At 32.7% G+C, this 19,899-nt stretch overlaps 1 protein-coding gene across 1 annotated transcript; it reads right to left on the reverse strand.

Moving 5' to 3' along the window:
- Window positions 1-55: 55 nt before the first annotated feature.
- Window positions 56-18,434, reverse strand: LOC113512409 (pre-mRNA-processing factor 40 homolog A). Its single transcript, XM_026896291.3, has 18 exons — window positions 18,240-18,434; window positions 13,258-13,482; window positions 11,704-11,859; window positions 11,215-11,363; window positions 10,661-10,821; window positions 10,442-10,569; window positions 8,958-9,106; window positions 8,427-8,538; window positions 7,909-8,034; window positions 7,247-7,376; window positions 7,055-7,161; window positions 6,469-6,574; window positions 5,568-5,797; window positions 4,977-5,174; window positions 3,930-4,040; window positions 3,621-3,758; window positions 2,587-2,750; window positions 56-1,595 (listed from the first exon to the last, which is right to left on the reverse strand). The coding sequence occupies exons 1-18, from the start codon at window positions 18,240-18,242 to the stop codon at window positions 1,505-1,507; spliced, it is 2,484 nt and encodes an 827-aa protein (XP_026752092.2). The 5' UTR covers window positions 18,243-18,434; the 3' UTR covers window positions 56-1,504.
- Between the last annotated feature and the right edge of the window lie 1,465 nt (window positions 18,435-19,899).

The following is a 19,899-nucleotide window of genomic DNA, read 5'->3' on the forward strand; positions in this document are numbered from 1 at the left end:
ACTAATACTAACATAGACCAACAAAGCTATGAAGGACCTGAAATAAAATCCAAACAAGTAGCTATAATTTATTATATATAGTAGCTATTTTGCCAATATCACGGTTTCTATCAGTGATTAGAATACTGCGATTATGATCTGAAAACTTAATATATTATAAATTATTATACATATTTGTGTAATTCATACCTTTAAGTTTGTAACATAATTATTTAAAAAACTTACATATTTTGTTAACCATGCCCATTAAGGAACATACACTTTTATTTATGTCCACATATCTTACTACTTCACGATCTTAAATTACAGGATAAACAAGGCACATATGCTCGTTAAAAATTTGAGTCAATACACAAAAAGCTAATTTTATTATTTTATATCGAACATAATAGCCATGTCAATCTCCTAATTGCGACAATAACAAAAACGTATATAAGTAGTTTCTAAATGGAATATTTTTTTTTTATACAACTTAGAATGGCAAACAAGCTGACGGCCCACCTGATGGAAAGTGGTAACCGTCGCCTATAGACATGAGCAGTACCATGGACATAACAAAGTATGTATGATATAACAATAGCAACATAGCAGTAATTTTAGTAAAAATATTATTATAACTATATAGAATTATAACTAATATTTTTAATATAATAAAAAAAAATTAATTTTGCCATCTCAAGCAAAAAATCTGGAATTCCTTAGTGGGTATCTCTGTTCTGCATTGCCATCAAACTTTCTATTGAGTGTGGTATGTAAATCATTTTACAATTTAAGTCGAAAATAATAAATGAAACGGTGAATGTGCAGATTTGTCTTCTTAGGGTTGAATTGAAGAAATTTGGATTATTACATATAACATATATGCATATGTTATATGTAATCCAAATTTGTTCAATGCGCATATTAGGATTTACATAAAAATCTTCTGTAAAAAATATATCTAAAGACGAAGTAAGCAGAGAAAGAGACAGATGTGGACAACACTGTTTTCTGCATTTAAAGAGAGCAACTTCTCCCTTCTTTTTCTGTCGGTATTGTAAGAGGCGACTAAGTGTACATAATGTTGAGGGATGGGCATCGTTAATTTTAAAACATCACAAAAAGCCTGACTGCGGCTACCAACCTGCCTGCCAAGTATGGCAACTAGTAAAACCCCCCTCAAATGAGAGAGGCCTACGTTCAGCAGTGGATTAAAACGGCTAATATGATGTGGATGATGTAAGAAAATAACTATATCCATCATAAGTGTATATACAGTCTGGTAATATTACATTAAGACACACATGTTCTACATTTAAATACGTTTGACATTGTATCCATATATTAATTATATTGTAGCTGTAACATAATATTCTTTGTCACATTCATTTGTGTTTGTTTGAACGGGTGAAGTAGAAGAATTGAAATGAACAATATCCGGTAACATGAGAACGGGTGTGGGTGAAATCTTTCGCTGTCCAGGGCGCGGGTAATTGTTGAATATGTGTATGTGAGGAAGGCAACGTCAGTCGGCTTCGTGTTCGTGCAGCTGAGCCAGCAGAGCAGCGCGCTGCGACTCCAGTTCGGCGTCACTCCATGCAGCCGATCCGGTCGACCTACAAAAAAGATATATTCAAATCTATCGTACAAAGTAAACACAGTTAAATAACAGCATTTCACTGTAAATTTTGCAACCCAGTGGTCAAGTACAATTTAATAAGTATTCAAGACATCGTGAAAACTAAATAGAATTAGATCATTAGACATAAACAAAATGACATTGATTGAATCCATGCAGCAAGATTTGCAAAATCTTTATCTATATATATAAAAATTAATGCCACTTTTCGTTGTAATTTTATAACTCAAGAACGCCCGTTCTTGAGTTACCTATCCAAACCAAATGTTTAGGCTTTGTTCGGACTATTTAGTAGATGATTTATGTGAAGTTTGCACAAAATCGGTCGAGTGGTTCTTCATTTATCACATTTTTTGTAACAAATAAATTCAATAAATGGCGGATCATTTTGTTAATGGGGATTTTTGTGTCAAATTCAAACTTTCTTTTTTAAATGGGGATTGTGCTGTAAAATTAAAACTTTTCAATGTTGACAGTACAAGCATGTTGTTACGTAGTTCATGCGGTCATTTCATTTTGGTCGTGCTTCGATTAACGCAAATTGTCAGCGATAATTACTGCTTTTTGTTTATATTTTTAAACATATTGTTCAAACCGGTTATTCCATTCAATAAATATTACGAATTTAATAATTCATAGAAATAGAAAAAATAACGCTGTCGCGTTGTACTTGTTATCCGTACCTATTTTAGAGGTGCGGAAGAGGGGCAGGTGGGGGCGGGCACATCTATGAAATAGGTAGCTAGGTAGGTACAGATAAAAATGTAAAATGTTGTAAAAATGTCCACCGGTGCGAAGCCGGGACGGGTCGCTAGTTACTTATAAAAGATTATAAAAAAAAAATGAATCACTGTTTTAATTTTCATAGATATTTGTTTACAAAATAAAATTTGATTTAATGTTTATTTTAAACCAATCTTTTGCTTATATTTACTAAACACTAAAATAAATTTTATAACCATATATACCTTTCCTTTTTCTCTTTTTTCTCCTTCTTTTTTTTTGGCTTGTGTGCATGTTCGTGTTCTTGATCAGCTTCAGGACTACTGGGTGCACTACGTTTCGATTTTTTGCTCTTATGTCGCACAGGTTCCTCGTCCGATATACCACCTTCCTCTGGTGTTGGAGATTTCTTGAAATAAATCATGTAACGTTAAATCGATATGAAAGTGCTGAACAAAATAAGTATAATATTAGGTCTACTGCTAAACATAGGCCTCCCACATAGACAGCCATTATTATATTAATAAAAAAAATTTAAACATTTACGAACCAAACTTTATTTGAAATTTCCTTTACTATTATAACACAAATCGAAATGGTTAATTATGAACATTAAATTTTGATAGATTTAATAATTTAATTAATAAGAGTAGACTCAACATAATTATATTTTGAGACAAAACATTTCTTCTGTAATTTAGTTTTATAGCTTTTATCAGAATCAAACACAACTTTTTCATCTCAATAGTTGTCAAATGAATCACGACAAAAATTGTTAAGATGGTGATACATAAATTTGTGGTGGTACATGAAAATAATTATAAATGTGATCATTACATCATGACTATAATAGTATATAAAGTAATTGTAATATAAGTATACGTCGATTTTAGCACGACAATGATCTTAGCCTATTAGCCTATAGCTTATTCCTGAACTATACAAGAAACTGAAAATTATAAAATCATTTTAAAAATGAAATGAATGGAATGAAATGAATAAAATTAGTTTATTTGCATTAAACAATCTTAAAATTATTAACAAAGATCACGTAATATTAAATTTGGCACCTGTTTAATCGCCTTAAGCGATGTAGGCATGCAAATATTAATACTTTATAAAAAAAAAGAAAAAAATATAAAATAAACTGCATCAATAGGTTTACAAATTAATAAACTGATGTTGCTGCGACAATACAATATACAATTGGTTTGGTTTTTTACTACAAAAGCTTTAAAAGTGTCTATCACTTTACCATTAAAAAATGACATGTACTTACCGGAACTGGAGAATGTTTACGGTGTTTCTTTTTGGATTTTTTGTGCTTGCGGCCTTCCTCGGAGGACCAAGTAGCGTGGCTGGGTGCAGGCGACGGAGAATGTGCCGCCGGTGAAGGGGAAGGTGATCTCGACTTCGACTAAATCACAATAATTTTTCATATTATTGATAGTAACAAATAAGAATTCTAACATTCCAGTGATTCTACGAGAATAGAAGAAACACTGCAGGCAGACGAAGTTACTAAAATAAATGGTCTGATAATGACAACAAAATTGTTGGTAAAGATGACAATAGTGCTAGCACTTACCAATGATGTAGAAAACGTTTGTGAACGCTTCTTCTTCTTGGACCTCTTCGATTTTCGTGGTTTTGGATGATGATAATGCATGCAACTCTCCTCTTGTTCATGTTGGTAGTCCTATTACAACATAGTATTTATAAACAAACAAATAGTAATAAATAATTCAAAGATTTTTATACTATTGGTAATTTCTATATTATTAGAGAATTAGCTAAAAAAATGACTGAAAAAAGACAATATATAGCCGAGATACGAATTAAACAAACGAGCTCAAAAAGCTTGAAAAACCTCAAAAAAATTGGATTATTTTTTATCCCTTAATTTTTTCCTCTAGTGTATATAAGCGGATCATTTCAGCAGAATGGATGCACCTATATGATTTTTTTTTGTTTATAATTACCCGGACAAGGATTGTATGAAAGATAATAAACAAAAAAAAATATATTTTCTTCATTAGTAGTACAACCGTGTAAAGCCAAACAGCCAGTATACACATACATACACTAATAATAATTATAGCAGTATTTAATTTATGAAAGCGTTATGTATTTTTGAGCGTAATGTGTATATATATATATATATATATATATACATACAACTTAGAATGGCAAATAATTTACATTAAATAGGGCTCTTTTTCGCGCTTAGCTTCTCATTTGGGCCGTTCTGCGTATGAGTCATGGCTAGTATAGCCAGCTCAACTCCACCCAGAAATACAGAAGCTTCTAGAAGTTTTCACAGACCTCACAGAGTGACCTCACTATTCTGAGGATACGTAAGCAGCCGTTTCTTCGACGTCAAAACAGCCTTGACATAGAGGGCTATCTGTGGCTCCTATTGTATATATAAATGTATTTTTGACCATAATTACACACAATGTCAAGGCAAATTTTCTCGTGAAACCGGAAATGGGTAAAATGGTATTATCTAACCAAGTGGAACTACTCTATTTCGACCCACAGACTAATAATATGGATTAGCGAGAAAGAAAAGACTATCATAAAAGAAGCACTAATATTGCTTCTTCATTGAATGATTTTCTGCTGTTCTTACCTTGTATATTCTAATACGATCTTCCTCATTTGGAACGGCCGCGAACTCAGCCGCCGTAAGATCCAATTTCTCCTTGACCTCACTCCACGACAGTTGATGATCCACATTGGCGTCAGTTAATGCCCATTTGAAAGCACTCTCAATTTTTTTCTGTGCCTTCGACTCTTCTTTCATTTTTTCTTTATTCTTTGCTTCCGCCTATTTTAAAAAAAAAAAAAAAAAACAGAATAATAAAAATACACACTCGGATATAATAAATAGTAAATTTAATTAATAATCCAATTTTTTACTAGATAAGTCTGCGACTCTGTTCGCGTAATAAGTATACGCATTTCTTCATACCAAATAGTGTGTATACGAAATTTCCAGACAATTGATTAAATCATTAAGGCAACAATATGCATAAAAATCAACAGTACATTACCAAATCTACTTACAATTTCTTATTCTGTTAAACTCATAATAGTAAAAATTAAGACTATTTTATACCTATGCAGCGAATTTTCGTTCCGGTGTACCATTACTACTCATTCTATAGGATAAAGCTGAAAAAAACTGTTTTCATATGAAACAAAATAAAATTGAAATAACCTTCTCTAGAAGTGAGTTGTACGTAAGTTTAACGTTGCCAGCATCAAGTGATGCCGATTTGCTGTCCTCGCACACAACCGTAGCAAACTCTTCGAATGTTGTATCAGGTTTTACTTCAAACTCTTTCTCTTTCAATATCTCCTTAATTACTTTCTTTTCGTCATGGAAACGAGCCTTTAAGTTTTCTACATAAAACTTGAATAGATCTAATGGGGTAGATCCGCTTTGACCTGTACATAGAAGTGAAAAAAAAAAAGTAATAGTATGTCTCTGAGAATATTTCATTAAATGGTGTGTTTTTTTTTTTTATACAACTTAGAATGGCAAACAAGCTGACGGCACACCTGATGTAAAGTGGTAACTGTCGCCTATAGACATGAGCAGTACCATGGACATAACAGAGTATACTGTTTCGCCCATGATACTCCCCATGCGTTGCCATTCCTGAGGATTCAGGTGTTATTCCTCCGTACCCAGTAAATTCACGCCATATCCCACCCTTCAAACCGAAACACAGCCATGCAAACACAACTGCTTCACGGTTGAAACACGAATGGGACAGAGGTACCCAAGCAATCAACTTTTGTTCAAAGTCTCCCTCTGGTAAATAATGGTGTAATGATACAATGTATTAATACAGACGTGTTTTTAAAAATTACTGGCGATCCGATCTAGCTCCGCACGCTAATATCGAAAATAATCTATAACCCGCTGATAATGTAGCTTTCTATAGGTGAAAGAATTTTTAAAATCAATTGAGTAATTTTTGAGTTTAGTCTTTACAAACAAACAAACGGATCAAATCGTTTTTCTTTATAATTTTAGTATAGATAATAATAACAATAATAAAAGATAGGACAATATTAAAAAGGGAACTGTAACCTTATTCAACAATACATACCAAGCATGGCTGAGAAACGAATGTCTGCAGATATAACCGGATATAATTCTACCCATAAGGACATAGAGGTAAGTTTGCCTTCTTCATGGAGACTATCAAGTAAAGTCTGTAAAAGATAACATATTTGTCAGTTAAAACATAGATGACATTAACAAATTAAGAATAATAAAACAGTAATTGAATTTTCTTACCAAACTTCTGTAAATTAATTTATATTGTTATGAGGCTATAATTGTAGTGGTAAACAGTTATAAGATTGGTTGTGAACAAATTCTAAAATGAAAGTTGTTTAATGGATCTGTTTTGTATTCCTATAAAAATATAAAGTATTTAAGATTCTAAGAAACTATTATTAATGAATGGTGTGAGTCTCATACCTGTTTCATTTTACTATTTTTTTTCTTTTTAGAACCAAAAAATAAAAACTACTTGCATTAAAAAAATATACTTAATTTTTTTTATCAATAAACAGTCTGTCTAATTTATAAATGTTCTATACATAAGTTTAACCAAAATAAGCGTGACAGAAGAATAGAACTTACAGTAAAATGACAAAAGCAAAGATTTAAAAATGAGAATCTCTTACCAAAAAATTGTCTCTATTTTTTCTTTGTTGCCGCTTATTTCGCTTTTTTATTTGTTCTCTCTCCTGTAGATATTCAGCTTCTAAATTTCTAATATGCTGTTCAAAAACTGAAAATGAAATTTCTTATTAGTAACAAAATTAAACGGTATTAATAAAGTTTGTTTAAAAAAATTAAATTATAGATAATCATACCTATTAATGCGTCTTCCTTATCCATTCCCAATAAACTTACATCATTTTTGAAGGCAGAATTTTCTAATAGTAAAACTTGCGCTTCACTCCAAGTGCTGCTATAAGTAATTTCATTCATGTTCTCTAATACCTGAGCGTAACAAATGATTATACAATCGTATTTAATTTTATAACCAATGTACTTACATACTAATAGTGTTATTATTCCATTCATAAACATATTAACCTATTTTAATTCTCAGAGTGTTTTATCGCTTTTTTTTAATTGAGAATTTAGCACAAAGAAACAGACAAAGTATTTCAATAGCTGAAAAATATTTACTAGACGTTTCAAGTTTTTATGAATAAAAAGGGTTAATCCTGTTGTATTTCTTAGTAAATTTAGTAACAACTATTCTACCTTCACGCCAGTTCCAGAAGTAGGCAGAGAACCAAGTATACCTTCTTCCATGATTACATCTCTTCTTTATGTATTTTTATATCTAAACCTTCATGTCTTATTCTTATTTATTTATTTCTGTCATATGATAAATATCCAAGTAAAACCGATACTCTCGTGGATTCAATAATAATATACAAATGCGCGTTAAAATTATATATTTATTTCTTAGATATAATAGGTACTATTACTATATTAATTAAGGTTCAAAATTACAACTTACTTGTGTCAACATTTTCATGTTCCGTTTTTTCAAAGCTTTCGCTTCTTCCTTCTCCCGTTTGCTAATTGTAAATATGCTATCTTCAAATATATCTCTACGGTCAGATTCAGGAACACACCGCCAAATCTAATATACATATATTATAGAATTACAAGACATATATTTAGTAGTTATAATAAATGATGAAAAGTGAATGGTTTATTATATAGTAACAGATAATCATTAATTACGTTTGGTTTGTTTTAAATATGCATTTTGTTATTTCATAAATTAAATGTCTACCTAATTCATACAAATACACAGCTTATATGAGTATTGTTAAACACTTTAAGATTCTAATATTTAAAAATATATGTATTATTAATAAAAATCAACGTAAATGTGATCTATTAAATTTAGAAATTCGATTATCATATCATACTCGATCTTAGGAGGAGTATACAGATCTCCACACTTCTTCTTTAAGGGGCATTACTAATTTCTTGGAATTAGATATAAAAGATATCCCGTTCACTCACCTCAAGATTACCAAACATCTCCTCACATTTGTAATATTTGGTAAGGGAAGTTACTCTATCGCATGTCAACAGAAATTCTTCTAAATTTTCACGGTTTTTCTTGGTCTTTAATCTGTATTAAATCATGTCAATGTGATTAATATAACTTGATGATACTTTATGCATTTATTAGATCCCTCAGACAACAAGTCATCTGCTTGGGTACCTCTGTCTCATTTTTTGCAGTGAAAATTTGTGTTTGTATGGCTGTGTTTCAGTTTCAAGTGTATGATATGGCAATGATATTACTGAATACAGAGACATAGCACCTTAGTTCTCAGAAATGACAACAAATGAAGCATATTATGGGTGTTACAGTATACTCTATCATATCCATTGTACTGTGCATGTCCATAAGTGACAGTTACCCCTCAGGCTGGCCAGCAGCCTGTTTGCCACTTTAAATTGCATAAAAAAAAGTATTTAAATTACTTAAAAGTATTAAGTGTATCAGTTTAGGAAGAGGCCTTGGTATGAAACCATGAATATTACCTTTGTTCCTCCCTTTCATCCTTTAGCTTTTGGGTTTTGTAGGCATTAAAAGCCTGTTTTTTTTCATTGAGCTTCTTGAAAGTTGCGTATCGGGGATCTTTTGATATAATCTTGACACACTGCTCCCAAGTGGCATTTGATGGTACATTCTAGATGAAATTGATACATTATTATAGCATTCATTCATATTATATTAGTCATTCATGGTTAATTGATACAAAACTCAAGAGAGAAATTCACAAGTACACATTATTTTTTATTGCAAAAATAATAACTGGATTAATTCTCGTGTATTTTTGTTGAAATCATGAGTTACGATGATTCAGTTACTCGTGTCACAGCCACTCATGATTAGGAGTCCCAAATGGGCTCAAAACTAATTGAGCATTGTAGCCATAAACACATGTAAATCAAACAAGTCATTATTTTTGCAATGAAATACATTTAAAATTTTTGTGTATCAAAGCTATATAAATAGCAAAATATATGTATTTGTATTTTATATAATTCATAAATATATTATGCGAGTGACAAAAAAAACTAAAATTAATTCATCAAGACCTTTATATTTTATGCGATTCCACGCAATAAAGAGCTGAAAGTATATTTTTATTTTTACAACACAGGGGGCAAACCAGCATACGGCTCACCTGATGGTAAGTGATTATCGCCGTCCATGATCACCCACAACACTAACGGCATTGCAGGTGTGCTGCCGGCCTTTTAAAAGGGAATATGCTTTTTTCTTGAAGGTTATGATGTCGTATCGGTTCGGAAATACTGATGCTGCAAGTTCAATCCAAAGAATGGTTGTGCGTGGAACAAAGTGCCTTGAAAAACGCACGGTGGAGGACCGCTACTCGTCCAGATGGTTGGGATGAAATTTTAGTTTATGGCAGGTTATACGATGGTGAAAATCAGCAGCAGGTATTAATCCGAACAATTCCTCAGAGCACTCTTCATGACGAATAGTAAGGCGCCAATCGTTAACAATTCGAGCTGCCCGACTTTGAATGCGAACAGTATTCCATATGTGACCTCACTTGAGCTTTATACAATTTCAGGCGGTGTTCTGGATATAAATATTTCATGATTTACTTGATAAAGCATGCACTAATTAATATGGAATTCATCACAAGCCAATTTTAATAAAACTTGTACATGTTGTAATCTCACATTTTTTTTTTAATTGGTTTATTCACTTTTTCAATATTAGCTTTAAGAAATTAATACTGAATAAAAAAAAATGCGATAACACTTGATAATGAAACAAACCAACAAAGTTGAAATATTCCGTAAATTAATACATCTGCCTCCTTAGAACATTTAAATTCGCAAATAAAAGGCGAGATTGTGTTTCTACAGATAAATTTTGTTTTCCCAACAATTGCTCTTTGGTTCAGCAATTTATATTGTGAAATAGTATCAAAATTAAAATAATATGAAAATGGTTAACTGTTTATTTTGATTTGAACTTTACTTACTTTATCTTTCAATAGCTCCTTGAAAGCTTCTATGGCTTCTTTCTTATCTTTATATTGTGTTTCAGGTGGTTTTTCAATTTCATCAGTTACAGTGCCTTGTGGTGGTGCTGTTATTTCTTCAGGTACAACTGTCCATGAAATTTGCAAATAAATATTAAATAATTTATTAATATTAGACTACAAGCAAATACACAGTACAAAAAAAGAATTTCAACTCACTATCTTCTGGAATTGGGATGGAATTGGCAAGCGTAGGATCAATAGCTGCTAATGTTTTAGCCATAGCCTCATCTAAAGCAGAACTGCCGCCCGAGCTCGCTACGGCAGGAGAGCCCGGTAGAGGCACTTCACCTGGCGGAAGGTCACCATTCAGAGCTGCTCTGTAATATCAATATATATTTTAGATGAGTTTTAAATAGTTATTCTAAACTAACATTATAAAAAAGAAATTTGTTTGTAATAAATATACTCAAAAATAATAAAATCATTTAAAAATTCTTTTACCTATAAAAAGCTACATTATCAGAGAGTAACATAGGCTGTATTTTATTAAACAAAAAAAATAATACCCATGCGAAACCGGGTCACTATCATAATACAATTTGTTAAAAATAAAAATAGCATTCTAAAAATGTTATTACTTAAACCTTGAACAAGGAAATTAGAATTGAAAAAGAAAAAAACTAAATAATAATGATCAGGTATAATTATTTTGTTTTTAAATAAACTTGTTTCTATATTATCTGTATGTGTGTTACGAAAATAATACTCACTGTGCAACTTCCTCAGCAGCTATTTTATCTTTGATCTCCTGAAGCTCTTTAGGGATCACCCAACTAGATTCCTTTGTTTCTATATTGTGATAATAAACTCTTCCAGCATCTGTTGTATACTCTTTCCATACACATGATGATAGAAGTTTCTACAATTTAAAAATATAGTGGCAACATTAGGTACTGATAAAGCTTAGATTTTCAAGAGCGATACAGTCTCCAATGAGTGCTAGTGCGAAGGTAATCACACCATGAGAATAAATAATACTGTAATATTATCTATCATTATATTCATGTCATACTGGTAGGTACTAGTGTAGAGTTCTGTACTGCAAATGATATTGTTCTGTATTACAAATGTATAGTAAGTTAATCTTACCAATTTTTATGTACTAAGATTATTAAACATTTTTATTTTACATGAATATAACCTTTAAATTCTAATATATGGAATTTAAAAGAAGTTCTATTATTTAAACTAGTACTAACTTCAGCAGGTGTTTTCAAATCATCCGGTTTCTCCCAAAGACTTTGTTTGGTAACAGAATTGTAATAATATGTACGACCATCAGGAGCCTTGTGTTCTGACCAAGGACTGCTCTGATTGGCCATTGGAGCTATATCAGGAGCGGGAGCATTTAATTCCTGAAATATAAATAATTTGAGAACTATTTTTTTTATACAACTTAGAATGGCAAACAAGCTGACGGTCCACCTGATGGAAAGTGGTAACCGTCGCCTATAGACATGAGCAGTAGCATGGACATAACAGAGTATACTGTTTCGCCCATGATACCCCCCCCCCCCCCGCGCGTTGCCTTTGCTGAGGATTCAGGTGTTATTCCTCTGTACCCAGTAAATTCACGCCATATCCCACCCTTCAAACCGAAAAACAGACATGCAAACACAGCTGCTTCACGGTTGAAACATGAATGAGACAGAGGTCAATCGACCCAAGCAATCGACTTTTGTACAAAGTCTCCCTCTATTATTTTATTCATTAATGAAAAGAATATGTGAAAATTATTTAACTAAAACTTTTTTAAAAAACAGTTATTTTAAAAAATAGTAAAAAAACAATAGTCTATGCAAAAAAAATTCGAAGTCAATGTTATTTACTAAGAGTATAAACTTTTAATTTGTAAATTTAAAAATTCCAAGAGTTTTCCACTGATTATATTATTACACATACTAGCATAGGAAGAACTTAACAGTTATTGGATAATTTAATAAAAAAAAAATATCAATTTAAAAATTAGAGTATTACTCAAAAACATATCCCAATTATACAAATAAATTAACAAAATTTCAGTAATTTATCAAGTAGAACTAAAACTAGACACATTAATTGTAACAGTGTTAATAAATATGCATATCTACTTGGTAATATATTACATGAAAATTAAACTACAACATTAAGCTTTTTTAGATAAAGGATAAATGATTTTACCACAGGACTCAAATGTTATTATGATAACGACACTGAAGGAAGCACTTTGTGAACCACAATAATTATGATTCACAATAATCCTATTATTTATAAGCTTGCAATTGAGTACCTTTTTTTGGTAGACACATACAGTGGTATACACAAAGATGTATGTGACCTCTAAAGTGCTGCAGACGTCCGTAGGATACAGTCACCATTTACCATCAGAATAACTGTATTCTTGTTTGCCACTTTTGTGATACAAAAAAATATACAGTGTTTTGAAGCCACTTTCAATATAGAATGTATAACATCAAAACTTTCTGATAGTCTGCAAGCTAAACCTTATACCTCTCATTTCTTTAAAATTGGTCTCACAGCATATATAGATAGACTCACCATTTCTTAACTCACACAATATAAGGATCATTCTTTAACAGTATTGTCAATAATTAAAACTGCAATTATAAATATTACTTCTACAAAGCTTTAATTCCTATTGAATAGTTTAAAAAAAATTATAATGCTGAATATTTTATCTTACTGTAAAATGCCTGCTTTTTTTCAAAACGAGTGTACATGTGTGTTATAGGTATAATTAAATAAAAACTTACAGGTTTAAAACTTGGAAATCCTGGTGGAGGCATTGAGAAAGGTGGTAACATTGGAGGGAACCCCATAGGCGGTGGTATCCCCGTCATGTTTGGTGGCAGTCCTGGCACTGGAGGCATTGCAACTGCTGGTGGAATTGATGGAGGTAAACCACTTAAAATGGGTGGCGGCAGTAAAGAAGTTGTACCCATTAACCCAGGGGAACTGGTCCCTGTTGTTGGTGGCTCCTGTAATATTTATAATACAATGTGTACACAATTAAACATATTAATGGCATTTACAAAAAATTCAGCTCAAATATAGGTGATTTTTTATTAGTTAAAGAACTTAAAAATTAGAAACACATTTATGGAATATTTTAAGGAACAGTCAAACAGATAGTGAAAATTGTAGTAACAATGATAGCCTTCATTGTTGCATAATCACAATTAATTCAATTACATTGATTTTTTTCAATATTAACTATAGTAAATGTTGTATTATCGTATATTAAAACACAGATTGATTCATAGCAAAAGTTTATAATGTAATCCATTTGTCATAAATGTCACAATAGTTTTTATATATAATTCTTTTAACAGCCTCATAAGGAGGTTTGTACTCCTACATTTACTCCCCCTCCATCATTGGAAATGGCTCTAGTACCCGAAACGTACAGGTGGTTTCCTCTTTCGCTCAGAACGCCGCTGCGGTGGTGACTGTATCGATACACCAAGCTCAGGCTCTGCTCGGGAGGTTGATGCGGTGGCCGTTTCTGTAGGCTGTTGTCGCGAACCATCAGGGTGTTGTCTACTGGTGGAAGCTGCAGGCGTAGGTTGTTGCCCCCAATCACCGCTCCAATTGCTCTCGTTAACGTTGCGTTTGTAATAGGTAAAGGGTTTTACTTCCACGTTATCATTTGAACCGTTATTCCTCGGACGCAACTGATCAGAATGTTTGCGTCTATGTATTCCATCCGCCATCTCTACTATATAAGAGTAAGGTCCGTTGCATTTTGTAATTATACCAGGATCAGAGCCTTTGCCGGTTGTTTTATTTACCCATACTTTATCTCCAGGGCTATATGTTGGAGGTACTACCACTTTAGTAGAAGGTCTAAATTGTTGATACAACCTAGCTTTTTCCAGGTTTTCTTTTACGTTTGGTTTTAAAAGATGGAGGGTTGTACGCATGGGTCTTCCGAACATCATTTCATATGGTGAACGGTTAGTCGACCGACGAGGGGTGTTTCTATATCCTCGAAGAAAGCTATATAAACGTTGATACAAGTCAATGCTTCTGTCGCTGGCTAACATTCTTTCTTTAAAAGTGCGCACAGCGCGTTCGGCTAGTCCGTTTGTTTTGGGGTGGTATGGTGTCGTTTTAATATGTGTAATGCCGATCTTCTTACAATAATCGTGGAATTCATCTGACGTGAACTGAGGACCATTATCGGTAACAATATATCGTGGTACGCCGAATGTAGCAAATATGTTATCTAATTTTACTATAGTTGCTTTGGATGTTGATGACTTCATAGGCATGACTTCTAACCACTTTGAATAATCATCTATGACTATTAGCCACATGTGTCCGTAAATAGGGCCTGCATAATCTATATGCAGTCTGTGCCAAGGCTCTTCTGGTATACCCCACGGATATGCCGGAGGTTTACTGGTGTTATTCCTAGATTGTTGGCAAAGATTACATCTTTTTGAGAAAGCTAGAATATCTCTATCAATATTTGGCCAGTAGACGTGGAGGCGAGCTAATGATTGCATGGCAGTTGTACCATTATGCCCATCATGCAACATTTCTAGGATGGATTGTTTGAGTGTGTTCGGCATACATAACCTCCCATTCCACAAAACGATACCGTCTTCGAAAGACATTTCATTTCTTTTTTCGAAATAAGTATGAAACTCGTTGTTTAGGTCTTTCTTTTCTGGCCAGTGTGATGTTAAATACTGTTTAATTTTATTAAGGGTTCTGTCTTTAGTAGTTTGATTTCTTAACTCTTTTTTCGTTACAGGAATGTTACTGAGTCTCAGATGTAGTAAATGTGCAAAATTGGGTAGTCCAGTTCTCTCTTCTAAAGATGTATCGCTATTGGTCAATGGTAACCTTGATAATGCATCTGCTGGAGTGTTTTCTTTCGCTGATTGGTATTGTATTATATACTCATAACTGTTGAGTATCATCGCCCATCTAAGTAAGCGGTTGCTCGCTATTTTGGGTGTTTCTCTGTTTTGACTGAAGATTCTTTCAAGAGGTTTATGATCAGTAAGTAAGGTGAACTTTCTACCATACAAGTATTGATGGAATTTTGTTACAGCGTATACTATTCCAAGCGCTTCTCTATCTATGGTAGAATATCGTTTCTCGATATCCGATAGTGTTCTCGATGCATATGCTACTGGCTTCATTACGTTATTTATCTTGTGGAATAGCACTGCGCCCACACCTTTGTCTGAAGCATCACTACTCACATAGATGGGTTCATTGCCGTTATAATGAGTGAGAGTGTCACTGGATGTTAGAATGTTTTTTAATTCATTTACTATGTTTGTGTCATCTTCAGTCCACGCCCATCTTTCATTCTTTTCTAAGTGTCTGTAAAGTGGGGCGCATCGCATGTGTAAATTATTTATAAAACGCCCATAATAGGTTATCGAACCTAAGAAGGCACGAAGTTCGGTTGTATTAGTCGGAAGGGGCATTTTCTTTATGGCTTCGATTCTTTCTGTTGTTGGATGTAAACCATCTTTTATATTACAAAGTCTGGCACCCGGTGGCATTGGCAATTTAAATTTAATACACCAGTTTAATCCAAAAAGCGGAATGTCATTTTGTTGAGTAACATAAGCTGTCAATATTTTCTCCGCATTAAAGGCTTTGACTTTTATAGGACACATTCCTAATGTTTCAATTTGTACATCTGTGTAAGCAATCAGATTTTTACATTTTTGCAATTTGGGACATCCTATGGCCTTCCATAGTTTTACACCAATTACAGAATGTACTGCTCCTGGATCATACAGCATTTCCACATTTTTATTGTTAAGTAGAGTTGGAATCATGACTTTACTGACTTTGTTATAAAGGCTAATGGCATATGTCTGAACACTTTCATTATCAGAATTTTCGTTTTCATTGTTGTTTTGTTGTTCCATATGACTATTTGTGGCTATAAGTCTAGTATTTCTAATTTTTTTTATTTTGAGCCGTCCACTAGTTATACAAACTGAAGAGAAATGATTTTGTTTCCCGCAGGCGCTACATCGTTTGCCTCTTGCGGGACAGTCGTTCATATTTCTGTGAAAGTCTCTGCCACAGAATATACATTTTGTGTTATTATTAGTTTCATTTGTTTTTTGATAATTTCTTGTTTTCAATTTATTGATGTTTTGTGGGTCCGTATTTGTTTGAAAACTATTCGATAGACGTTGCGTTTGGATCTCTGCTTGTTCTAATTTATTAGCCGTAGCTATAATGTCAGTAAGCTTTGCACTATTTGTTGGATGTTGTTTGATAAGTTCTTGTTGCCACATTGTGTTGTTAATTCCTATTACCAGTTGATCTCTAATGCGTTCCTCTAAGGTATTTCCGAATTCACAGTATCCAGCTAGTGAACGAAGTTCTAAGATAAACTGTGAAATAGTTTCATTAGTTTGCCGGTATCTGGTAGCGAAGGTTACTCTTTCTGAAAGAACATATGTTTTCTTTCCGTAATATTCGTTTAATACATCTTTGAGTTCTGTATATGTTTTTGTTGTTACTGGTATAGGCCGAAAATAGTCCACTAATACCTTGAAGGCGGCTGGTCCGATCCGTGAGAGGAATATTTTTTTACGTTTGTTTTCTGTTTCTTCGCCATCAAGTCCATGAAGTTGTAATTCGATCTCAAATCGTTGTATATAATAATCCCAATCTTCATTTTTATTGTTAAATATATCGAATTGAAATTTTTCGAACGACATCTCGTCGCCAGAAATGTTGTATTATCGTATATTAAAACACAGATTGATTCATAGCAAAAGTTTATAATGTAATCCATTTGTCATAAATGTCACAATAGTTTTTATATATAATTCTTTTAACAGCCTCATAAGGAGGTTTGTACTCCTACAGTAAACATATAGATATTTCATTATTATTTTCTTTCCTTTATTTAGCCTCTACAACTTGCCTTACAACACATCCCATGAGGGGGGATTTTCTAGTAGTTACCACGCTTGGCAAGTGTGTTGGCAATCACAGTTAGGATTTGGTTATGAGAGGGAGAGTGCTAATCATCCCTCAAGTATTAAATTCTCTTAGTCATTACCATTGTTGAATAAATAGTATGTTTATTGAGAACAGAGTGATAACATGGGATCATAGGGAGTGGGAGGAACAAGAAAGTGATGTCATCCATAATCAAAGCAATTAAATAATTTGTCAACCCTAGTTTTATATAGACTTGTTTGCAATACTAATGTTTTTTTTTTTTTAATTTCAACAACTTTTTTTTTCATTAACAAAACAGCCAATCCATATTTCACTTTAAGCTTGTTTATCTAATACTAGATGGTTGATGATAAGTTTCCTACATATTTACTTTCGTGATTTTTATATATAAATGAAGTGATAAAAAACAGTGCAAATCTAATGAGCCCCAAACTAAGCAGATCTTGTAATATGGGTAATACACAACTAATAGACATACTTAGTTTTTCGTTACATTTCATTTGTTTTCCATGTATAATACGTATGTACATATTATACATGTAAGCTCTCTAGCCCGAAACAAACAAAAATACAAATGCTATAATGTGCGATCACAGAGAAGTATAAAAGCGGTGTGTAAAACCACCATGTTCGTCTTCTTTCAGGTAAACTAAAAACACATTTCATTAATTTACCTATTGTACAAATATTTTAATCTAAGTAGGTTAAAATAACACATGCTGAATTATAAAATCAATTTTCTCAGACACAAGAAATACAAATAAAAAACACTTACCATTTTATATTAATTTAAACATATACTAAAGTATACCTAAATTATGTTAGGTAGTTTTATAGATAGGTGATCAGTTTTTTTTTTAAATATCTTATTCAATATTATAAATCGATAGGTATAATTGTATTAAATAATAATAAATACAAAAGATAAAATCAAACACAGAATAGAGAGACTGTCTGAAGACAGATATGAATATGAATCACAGATTAGAGAGATTAGAAACAGAAATTAAGAGACAGAGACTAAGAATATATGATTGCCTAAGAATAAGGAATTACATAGAAGGAATGATAAAATAAAAACTGTAAATCATATGGTTCCCTCCTTTTTTTCTCATGCAATTATAATTAGTAAGGACGAAAGATCAGTTGCTATTTTTCTCAATCCATAGAAAATGTGTATGTAAAATTTTTGTTCATTTACATTACTAGATTATATATTCGACACAATTTATGTAGAAAATATGCAAACAGATTATATCTGAATTTAGTAGAGTTATACGGTCAATAAAAACCAAGTAACATATCTTGATAAATTTGACTTCTACGGATTAGTCAACAGGAAAATGCATTTTTATATGTCTATCCCTCTTTAACGCATTGGCAATGTCATAAATATAACGAGCAACACACTATATGAATTATGCATTTCATATTTTCTATTCCAAAATCTTTGGAACAATCGTATACTCTTTGTCATTTAATGGATGGTAATTGTAAAAAATGGTAAAGGTTATAATGGATGATAATGGAACGGTATCTCCGCTGACCCTAACGGTGTACGCTAGCGGGGCAACAGTGAGGGATGATGGGTGAGAATGAAAAAGCAAGTTAGTTAGCACGATTATTTCCAGGGGAAACCACGTGGAGGTCGACCTGACGATATATATTGCTAGCAATGAGATGTAATGCAACGCATCCCAAGTGACAGTTGACATGTTACTACTAGAATATTCTCTTTATTCTTTTGCCATTGTTCCCTTTCTTTATAATTGTTAATAATACAAGTGAAATTCTTTAAGAAATTAAGGGGAACAGGAAATGTAATAGATTTAAGATAGAATACTAGTACGTATATTTGTAGTGAAAGTAAGTTTTATTTCAACAGAACATTAACAAAACAAGTTGCTAGGTAACGCACAGATAAAGAAGAGTACTATTATCGTTAGACAAAGATCTCTTCTTAACATCCGGTCTCCTATTTTAATCCAACTTGTTTGGAAAGTCGCATCAATCTTGGCTTAAAGAAAGGCTTGGTCAAGAAGTCAGCTAGTTGATTCTCTCCATCAGTTTTTAAGACTTCAAGACATCCTGAAATGACGCACTCTCGATTGAAAAAGTGTCTAAGGTGAATATGCTTTGTTCTTTAGAAACACTCAAAGGGTGGGTCGTGAGCCAGTCTTATAGCTGATTCACTCACGACCATTCGAAGCATCTCGGTCGGCACCTTGCCTCAGGAAATTTCGGAATCGACATACCCAGAATAACATAACTTTATTTTTGGCTCGAGAAATTTTTGAATTCGATCTTTTTCTCGATTTCGTGATTCGATCGAATGCACGAGAATTAGCCTCCAGCTCTTTGGCATATATGAATGCAAACCCTATCAACTCAAAAAATGCAAATCTGTATCTGGAAGCAAAGGCCAACATGTTGAT

This window comes from Galleria mellonella, unplaced genomic scaffold (assembly GCF_026898425.1).
Source record: "Galleria mellonella isolate WM207_F2 unplaced genomic scaffold, CSIRO_AGI_GalMel_v1 utg64, whole genome shotgun sequence".
In the NCBI taxonomy this organism is placed as follows: Eukaryota; Metazoa; Arthropoda; class Insecta; order Lepidoptera; family Pyralidae; genus Galleria; species Galleria mellonella.